At 31.1% G+C, this 10,693-nt stretch overlaps 1 protein-coding gene across 1 annotated transcript; it reads left to right on the top strand.

Moving 5' to 3' along the window:
• The first annotated feature begins 2,151 nt into the window (after positions 1–2,151).
• LOC112790531 (uncharacterized) lies at positions 2,152–8,543 on the top strand. Its single transcript, XM_025832977.3, has 13 exons — positions 2,152–2,724; positions 3,506–3,664; positions 3,765–3,977; positions 4,069–4,161; positions 4,251–4,367; positions 4,482–4,751; positions 5,081–5,237; positions 5,419–5,496; positions 5,881–5,981; positions 6,509–6,679; positions 6,873–6,947; positions 7,328–7,423; positions 7,994–8,543. Exons 1-13 carry the CDS (start codon positions 2,335–2,337, stop codon positions 8,339–8,341), a joined length of 2,268 nt encoding a protein of 755 aa, XP_025688762.1. The 5' UTR covers positions 2,152–2,334; the 3' UTR covers positions 8,342–8,543.
• The last annotated feature ends 2,150 nt before the right edge of the window (positions 8,544–10,693 follow it).

Raw genomic sequence — 10,693 nt, forward strand, 5'->3', positions numbered from 1 at the left:
ATAACATTATGTATCTTTTCTTCTTTATTTGATTTTTTATGTTCAAAAAGAATTATGAGAATATGAAATAAGAAGATGAAGAAGAAGAAGCAGCAGAAGATTAGGAGGAGACAGAACTTATCAGAATAAAAATACACCCAAATATCTTCGTTTTACACCCAAATTTGCTACAAATACAGAAATGAGTTATGCTATGTGTACACTAAAATCAGTCACCAAAGTCAGCCACCAGTATAAAATACATATTGGAATATAAATATACATTAAAAATAAATTAAAGCACACATGTATTTATACACAAATACATTGGTGGTTAATTTTAGTGTACATTTGTAAGAAAAATATTTCTTCTAATGCTGCATTTTTTTTCTTCTTCTTCTTTTTCTTATTTTTTTCTTTCTTTTAGTTAAATGAATGTAAGTCCATCCTCTTCTAAGTAATTTTGTAGTATTATGTGTTTCTTCTTCTTCTTTATTTGATTTTTTTTGTTTTTATTCCTGTTAAGAGAATAAAATAAGAAAAAACTTGAGAAGGTAAAACAAAAAGAAAAAGATGAATAAAAAAAAGAAGAATATGGTGATGATAATGAAAAAAAAGAAGTAGCAGAAGATGAGGAGGAGAAAGAGGAAGAGTTCTGAATTATGCAGAACTTATTAGAATAAAAATACACCCAGATATCTTCGTTTTACATCCAAATCTCTTCGTGTTACACCAAAATATCTTAAAAATACACCCAAATATCTTCGTATTACATCCAAATTTGCTGCAAAAATAGAAAAATATTTTCTCTAATGCTACATTTTTTTCTTCCGAATTGAACCACACTTCAACCACTTGATTGGATTCAAAACATAAAAGTAGCAGAATACTTATAAAGACTTGTATGAGAAAAATACTTATATGTGGAGAACAAACTGCTCATCAATACCACTGAGGTGCTGCAAAATATACCCAAAATACACCATATTAAAAAAATGCATAAACAATGCAAATAAAACTATAAAATCATCATTAAATAGAAACTAAAATAATTCAACTAAAAGAATAAGATAATTCACCCTCAGTGAGATGAAAAGTTATAAACTGTAAATACACCCAAACTTTCCTAAAAAACACCCAAATATTCCTGATTTATACCCGAACGTCTAATATAAAATACAGAAAATTCATCAGAACTAGTACATCAGATTCAATTCAAACAAGGAACAATGAACAACAAATTTTACAGGCAAGATCCACGCATTATTCAGCAACACAATCATAAACTACTAACTGGATTCAAATTCTTATTCAATTATTAACTGGAATTAAACCACACCTCAGGAACTTCATTGGATTCAAATTCAAAATTCACTTCGCTCTGGTTCAACTGACAATCTGAAGTTGAATCATCCATTATCTTTAAAATGATTTCAGAGCTTGATTTTAGAAACAATGAAAAACGAGAAAAATAAAGAAAGAGAACAGAGAGAGAAACTTATGTAAACGGTAAAGGAGAAGGCAGAGAAAAACATACGAAAGATTGAAGAGAGAAGGTAAGAAAATGCAGAAGAAATTCTAAAAAGGAAACAAAATCCTTTCGAAAAAGGAAGTTATATATTCGCACATTGATTGATTGAAAAATCTGTTAAGGAGACGCGTGAAACATACGTGCCATAAGAGGCGTGTTTTAGGGACAAAGGATATTGAGGACTTGTAAGACTTGTACAGTGAAAAGACTTGTATGTAGAGATTAATTCTTTTTTTATTTACCAAATATAAAATAAAAAATTTATATTTTCAAAAGTATAAATACATTTTTGAAAAATTTTAGCAAGCTAAACCGTAATTTTTTGAGTGATATCGTAAAAATTAAATTAATTATTTATAAAAAACATATATTAAAATATAAAATACTTATTAGAATTAAAATAAATAATATATATTTTTATATAAATATATAAATTATTTTTTACGTGCATGTAATATTTTTTGTTGCCAATTTTTTTTTTCTTTCAGCAGAGGATCTACTCCCATCCCCGCCTCTCCCCCTTGAGCCTAAGTGATATTAGACACCTTTTTAACAGAACAAACATCAAGAAAGTATCAAAAGATCAAAATCAAATAAAATATAAATATAAAAAATAAAAAGAAAACAAAGAAAGGAAAATTAGGAAGAGGGACACACAAATAGAGAGAGAGAGAGAGAGAGAGAGAGGGACCCTGCGTCTCCCTCCCGCCACCATCCCTTAGACTCTCCACCGTACCACCTCTCCGTCATCATCTTCACCTTCAACATCTTCCTCCTCCTTCCCGCCACCACCCAACACACATTCATTCATTCTTGCTTCCGCTATGGCCGAGGAGTTCTCGAGGTCCGTGGAGGACGGCCTCCGCCTGGCCAAGCGCATTTACTTCGGCAACGACCGTGCGGTGGCGCCGCCAAAGCCACCGGCATCCATGACGAAGTCGGAGACGGGGTTCCTTCCGACGGGACCAATGGTATACGCTGTGATCAACGACCCTGCAATTGTGGACAACCCGGATATCCCAAGCTACCAGCCTCACGTGCATGGCAGGTGCGACCCCCCGGCCCTTATCCCTATCCAGATGAACGCCATTGAGCTCGTTGCCGAATGTTACCTTGATACCGCTCTCGTTACGCTCTCCGGCACGTGGCGCCTCCATTGCGTCTCCAGCGTCCGCAGCTCCGACTGCCGCATCGCTGTTCCCATGGGTGCGCAGGTTAGTCATCGATCTTATTCTTGTGTTACCATTTCAATGCCATTATGAAAAATAATGGAGGAAATGTGAAACATTACACGATTGTGTTCCGTTAAATATTTAGCTATGAAATGTCGATGCTTAGTTGATCATGATATTAAATTAAAAAAAAAAAACTTATTTTAATGCATTTTCTTAATAAGAAGAGAATGGATATTGTTCAGAAATTTTCATCATTGATTGAATCTTCCTGTGGTCCCTTACTGGTCACCACTTTCTTGATCATGGGGAGTCCCACAAGGCCACAATTTTTGAGAATGCGGTTGCTAATGAGAAATTTCAGAGGAAAACTCATTAATTAATAAAAATTGGAATAGTTTTTATGAAACTTAACAAGGAAAAATGAATTTTGACAATTGTTTTAGATTGTTGAAAAAAGCTAGTGATATGAGATAGTTAGTGTTTTGACTTATCTTTTAGGTTGTTGGAAAAAGTAGGGTGTATTTGCACATTTTTAAAGTTTATGGGTGCACATAAATTTAGGGGCTAAAGTGAAATTAATCTAATCATGCGCATCCTTACTTTAGAGTCAAATTCTTAATTTTAGCACCTGCAGTTGAATTCAAAGCATGTTAACAGTTGCCTACCAATATTTTGAATATTTTGTTAAACATGATTGTGGAATTAGCCGCTAATGAATGTCTTTACAACTTGTAATGGTACACACTCTAAAACTTGATGCATTTCAATAATGTTTAAAATGTGATGTAGATATTGTGTTCTGATACTATTTGGCTAACAGGGTTCAATTCTAGGTGCGGAGGTTAGCGTTAACAATAACAGGAAATACTATTTTACTCAACTAGTTGATCTCGAAGGTGACATTCGCAAGGAGAATTGGTTGGAAGCTCGGGATGGAGGATTTCTCAAGCCTCACATATTTACCTTTGATATACCACAGGTAATAATATGGTATGTGTATCAATGCAGGTTATTATTTTTCTCTTATTCCATCTACTGTCCGTTATCTTTTTTGATGTTTGATGTTGTGCACACAATAGATCGATGGTGGTTCCATTATATCGGTTAAATTTAGATGGTCTCAGAATATACTATGCCGCAATGATCTGTTCTCCTTGCTAGTGCCATTTACCTTTCCTGATTTCGTCAACCCTGCTGGGAAAAGAATGTCCAAAAAAGAAGCAATGCAAGTAAAAGTGAATGCCGTTACTGGAAATGAGTTTCAACCTCATCAAATGAGTCATCCTCTAAAGGTACATGTCCTATTCTGTTTTTGTGTTACTACAGCTAACATGTTATGTACAACCTGCTAAATGTGTGTGTTTCTATTCTCCGAATGTACAGGAAAAGAGGCACAGTGATGAAGGGACCAAGGTTTTCACTTACGACAGCAATGTTCTCTCGTTCACAAAAAGTGATTTCCGGTTTTCATATATTGTAAGACTCATGGCCACTATTAATGTCATTCTTATGTGTAGCTTCAGCTATTGAAAAGTTATACTTATCAACATGTTGTATCTTTTCAGGTCCCTTCAAGTCAAATAAATGGTGGTGTTCTTTTGGAATCTCCATCTTCTGGAGATTTTGGTGAAAAAGAGGTGTTCTGCATGTATCTTTCCCCAGGAAATCTTCAGAGTTATAAGGTTGGGGTGGTATCTGTAAACTTTTTAGGCATGTATTGTGTGTAGAATTTTGTAATTTTTTTATTTTATTTTATTTTTTATCTTCTCTCATGGTTGGTCCTGCTAAATGTCTAGGTATTCAGAAAGGACATTGTATTTGTTATTGACATAAGTGGAAGCATGCGGGGAAAGTTAATCGAGGACATGAAGAGTTCCCTATCAGCTGCTCTCTCTAAGCTTGATGCTGATGATTCATTTAGTATTATAGCATTTAATGGAGAGAGCTACCAATTTTCATCATCGTTGGAATTGGCGTCTAAGGATAACATTGAAAAGGCCACTGAGTGGATTAACATGAACTTTGTAGCAGGAGGTGATACAAATATTTCAAATCCCTTAAAAACGGTAACTAATATTCAGTCCTTTTTTTCTTGTGGGGTTGTTACTTAGCCTTATTTATTATCTTAAATAGATGTTCCAGTTCTACACTCCTAATCTTCTCATTCAACATAAAGATTATTGATAAGTAGTTACCACCAGAAGTGTTGCATGTTGAACAAACAAATCAATGTATACTCAACTCCATGAATAGTGAACCCCTTTGTTAAATTCTGTTTCATGTAAATGTACACTAAGACTAGCTATTACATCACTATGATCATGGTAGTTCCCTTTCTATTCACTTTCACGGGGTAGAGCTGTGTTGTATGTACTTTTTTTGCCATCTCTTTCAGGCAATCGAAATGTTATCTGGTGGTCGAAGTTCAGTTCCGATAGTTTTCCTAGTTACAGATGGAACAGTCGAAAATGAGAGACAAATTTGTGATATGGTAAAGAAAAGGATGGTTAAAAAAGAGTCAATATCTCCTCGAATTTACACTTTCGGAATAGGTAAGGCTTTTATTTTCTCGTTTGCAAGGTTGTATCTGAAAACTGAGTGTTATGCATCCTTTTGAAATTGATATTTCAAGATATTGCTTTTAGTTCCACTACTTCTGAGTTATCATCAATTATAGGAATTCTTTGCTCCCTCTCTTTTTCATGTCAGATGCTAAACTACATTAAATCCTAGGTCCATTCTGCAATCAATATTTCTTGCGGATGCTTGCTGTGATTGGAAGGGGCCAACATGATACCGCATTAGATGTAGGCAAGTTCTGAATCCTAACTTAAAAAGTAAATATCATTATCATTGTTTTATCTTTCTCTATGTTATAAGCAAAGTGAAATTGGTTTGTTCTATAGTAACAAGCAATTAGATTGTTTTAGGGTAGTTGCATTGTCTACCATGAATACTTGCATTTTATTTGGAGCACCGGATTGTTGACTCTACCATGAAATAACTGCATTATCTTCTCATAAGAGGTGCTTCCCTGATTTTAACCATAATTACTTGATGTAGAAGCATAGTAACTAATATTGTTGTTGGCCACTAACCAGTTGGCATGGTATTATTGTTAAGCTCTATAGAGATACTCGTGTTTAAGATGTTTATTTGGTGACACTCTAATTGATCTGCATTTATTTATTTCAGATACTGTTCAGCTTCGAATGCAGGAGTTGCTTGACAAAGCTTCTTCTCTCGTTCTTGCTAATATTACAGTGGAGACATTCGACAATTGGGACAAGGTTGAGGTATACATTTTACTGTGTTGTCTTATTCCCATACTCACTTTGAAATGTAACCAATATGCATTAGGTTCAAAAATTGTCTCTCATGATTGATACTTTTGCTTTGGTTTTTCTACCTTAGTCCTAGTTTTTCTATATGCATATCTATTATTGTTGAAATAATTTGCAGCAGATCCTGAATTTATCGTTCTGATTAAATAAAATAAAACATGCCTGGCGACTAGTTCGGATTTATCAGAGACAAAAAAAAGAAGAAAATAATTCATTTTTTCATGTAGCCTTCAATCTTAATGTTGAAGTTAGTTAATTGCTTAGGGACTCATATTGCAATACTTTCAATTTTTTTCATGCTTTCGTCTATTTAAATCTTCTTTAGAGAAATATTATATAAAAAAAAAAGAAAAGAAGAGCACATTGTCAATTTTGGCAATTTGGTGGCTGGTTTTTTGTGTATACTTAGTATATTTTTATGTCGGTTTTTTTTCGATTTTCCCTAATTCATGGGCTTATTTGTGATGTTCACCTTATAGTTGTACCCTTTCCATCTTCCGGATCTTTCATCAACGGGTCCCTTGGTTTTATCTGGAAGTTACAAGGGACATTTTCCAGAAACGGTTAAAGTTAAAGGCGTCTTGGCCGATTTCAATAATTTTGATTTAGATGTGAAGATACGAAAGTTTAAGGACTTGCCTGTAGAAAAGGTAATGATCTCTTCCCTATATTTACATTTCAAATTTCTTTGTCTTGTAGTATTATATCACAATGTTATGAGATATGTGAAACTTGGATCCAGACCTTTTCTCTTCATCCATCATTTTGTTATTTTGTGCTTCTGTGATTCACAAATCTTCTCTTTTTGATTTCGTTTCCTTTGTTATAATTGATTGTTTCTAGTTATGTGCAAGAGATCAAATAGATTATCTGACTGCAAAAGCATGGCTGTTGGAAAATAAAGAATTAGAACAAAAGGTATGTTATTATTTTCTATACTCAGTCCAATACAATGTACTTGACTTTAAAGTAGGATAAATCGCGCAAATCTCTTAGATTTGATGATATTACACACAACACCCTTTGATTTAAAAACCATAAAATAACCTCCCCTAATGTGTAAATAGATAATACTACACTCTATATTCTTATATTTTGCAAAACATGATAGTAACCTCCCTTAGAATCATAACATTGATGGAGGCCAGTGTAAATATGATAAATCAAGGGGTGTAGTCTAATATCACATAACCTTAGAAAATATCAATATAATTTACCTTAAGTTTTTGCATTGTTATGTATCTTAGATTTTAAGCTGTTTCTCTTTTCCCTTCTCTAACAAAAAGTTATTATCCCAGGTTGTAGAAATGAGCTTAGATACTGGATTTATGTCTGAGTACACAGGTATGACAGTTCTTGGGCATGACCTAGCAAAGAGCAAGCACAAAGCAAAGGTTAGGAGATAAGTACATATTAGAAGTTTTGAGATCCTTTCTAGCTAATAAACTAACTACTATATTTTTTTAACTAATTTTCTATCGTCGTTTTATTTTTTTAACAAACACCCTAGATTAGTTTGCTGGTTTGTCTTAATAATTGAATGCACGTAATCTAATATTCAGCTATTATTGTTTACATATATTGTTTTCTAAAATTGATATTTAAGAAATTATTAATATTTACATATTTTACTAGGGTAGTCATAGAGTTGAGTCCATAATAACACAGACCAAGTGTGTGCTCTCTTCTTTTTCTCATTAAAAGACTAAGGGTGTGTTTCTTTAATTTTTTTTACTTGAGAAATCACCTTTCAAGTTTGTATAAATTTTAATAAAATAATCAAATTTTTAAAAACTAAATAAAGTAGTTTCTGATTGAAACAAGTTGTTGGCCTTTCTAAACTATATAAACAGAATCAAGTTGTAAAAATATTTTTGCAAAATGTAACAGTGTACACATCCTAATCAGATGTCTGTCTAAATTAATACCATTTTTAATTAGTCTTTGGAAATAATGTAAAACAGTTAAAAAGAAAGTACACCACTAGGAAAAGAAGAAACATCCAAGGGGAGCCTGTGATCTTGCTCCCAAACATGGGTATCGGCTTTGGCGACTTGACCAGAACTATGGAGAATGTTCAACCGGGATGCGAAGAACCAAGGTTGCCTGATCAAGCCGAGCTGCTTGTTCTAGCAGCATCACATTGTTGTGGTAGACTATGCAACCATTGTTGTTGCATGTGCTGCATCCAGTGCTGTGGCAAGATAAACCACCAATTCGCAAATACAATTACTCAGCTTTGTGTTGGCATAGGATGTTACAGTTGTTTTAGCTGTTGTGTAGATTTGTGCTGTGCTGATATGGATGGATAGCTGAAATTTCAAAATTTGTTGAATGTTGGTATAAAGAAAATGTATATGCAGAGTCATAGATTTCATTTTTCTTTTTTTCCTTTGACAAAGAGTTGTTTTTGTAGGTTTTATGAGAGTATAGGCCTGAATTTTTGCAATAGAAATTGAATTTGGCAGGAGGATATCTCTGTCAAAGATATCTTTACTCCTACTTTTTGTAGTCTCTTTTTTTTTCTGATTATTTAGTTTACACCTATTTGCTTTTTAGAGTAAGCTAATTAAAGGAAAACCTGCAATTTTTATATCGTTTTCCTTTTAGTGCCTATGAAATCATATTTAGAGTGAAGTTCTAAATTCTTCCTAGCAACAAAATTGGGAAGACTAAATAGTTCTTCTAGATTTTAAAGTCATAAATCCATTTTTAATCCAACCATACTAGATGTACACTAAAAGCAACTACCAAAATTGATTACTAAGGTAGAATATGTATTAGCATACAAAATATACATTAAAAATAAATTAAATTACACATATATTTATACATAAATATATAGTAACTGATTTTAGTATGCAAATAGCATTTTCATCAAATATATTGATGTACCTTGTTATTTTCTTACTTAACATATTCACTCTTAGAAAGGTAAAAATGCTAATACTTTGCACATGTATACTTTTCAGAGGGGCAAACCATGTCATTGTTTTTATTTTTTACAAATACAAGAAAATCCTAAAGATTTCTCCAACTAGTTGTAAAGAACTAGGAAAAATACAAGGCATTAGAGATTACATTTAGTGCTTGTTTGGGCGTCATTATCTTAGTAAAAAATATATTTTTTCAATGAAAGATCTCTTTTTATTTTTGAGAATATTTCACTCCCCTTCCCTACGAGATGTTAAAATGACACTCTTCTCCCCTCTATTTTATAAATGTACATTCCTCTCCCTTCAAACTTTTAAAAAAACCTCCTCTTTAATCCATTTTAAACATTTTGTGTTAACTAATATTAACTTTATCATTTTTTAAGAAAAAAAAACAATTTTTTTAAAAAATATCCATCAGAAAAAATTTTATTTTTTATTATTACATTTTGCTACCAAAATATCTTTTAATAAATTAATCTTGTATTGATTAAATTATATTTTTTAAAAAATTAATAATTAAATTATTTTTTTCTAAGATACCTAGCTTTCAATAATTTTTTAATTATTAAATTATAATTTTACCAAAATTTTTATTAACAATTTTTTTATATTTTACTATTAAATTTTTGATATCTATATATATTATTTTAACATTACATAAAAAATTTTAGTAAGATTATTTTTCAATATCAATATATACTAATTGTTATACATATTAACCGTGGTAAGATTTTTTTATTTAATGTTAAAATAATATATATTGATATAAAAAATTAATAGTAAATATAAAAATAATTATTAACAAAAAATTTAGTAAAATCACAATTTAATAATTAAAAAATTATTGAAAGCTAGGTATCTTAGAAAAAAATAAGTTAATTATTAATTTTTTTTGAAAATATTTTGGTAAAAATACAATTTAATTAATAAAAGAATAATTTATTAAAGGGTATTTCGGTAAGCAAAATTTAATGATAAAAAATAAAATTTTTGTTAATAGGTACTTTTTTAAAAATTAATCTATTTTTTCTTAAAAAATGGATAAAATTAACATTAGTTAACACAAAAAATTTAAAATGGATTAAAAATAAACATTTTTAAAAGTTAGAAGGGAGGAGAATATACATTTATAAAATAGAGGGAAGGGGAGTGTCATTTTAGCATCTCACAGGGGAGGGGAGGGGAGTGAAATTTTCTCTTTATTTTTTAGCGTGTTTGACAAATTTTTAGTAGTAAAAATAAAAACAGTAAAAAAAATTAAAAAAGCATTTTTTTGAGAAGCTGTAATTTACATCTTTTCTTAAAAGATTTTTTTCTTAAGAAAAGATATTTTTCATATAATAAATTAACAAAAAAATATTTTTATATTATTATACCCAAACATAATTGATAGATAAAAAAATCTTTTTAAATGAGATACCCAAACATAAAATTACTTTTAATTTTTCATAAGATCTTTTAAAAAAAAAATAACTCAAAAAAAATCCTTTTTTTTAAAGATCACACACACAAGTCCTTATTCTTGTTTTTAGGTTGTGCTCTTACTTTTTTTAAATATCTAAACTGTTTAACTAAAGCTACAAATTCCTGCAAATAACGTGGAGTAATTGACAGAAGTTACAAATTATCTTCCACAGTTGTCTACATATAACTGTAGACATACCATTACTGTTTTCCAATTCTATAGGAGATTGGCTTGACTAAAATTGACCGTGAATTTTGATCTTA

Source organism: Arachis hypogaea, chromosome 3, assembly GCF_003086295.3.
Source record: "Arachis hypogaea cultivar Tifrunner chromosome 3, arahy.Tifrunner.gnm2.J5K5, whole genome shotgun sequence".
Taxonomy (NCBI): Eukaryota; Viridiplantae; Streptophyta; class Magnoliopsida; order Fabales; family Fabaceae; genus Arachis; species Arachis hypogaea.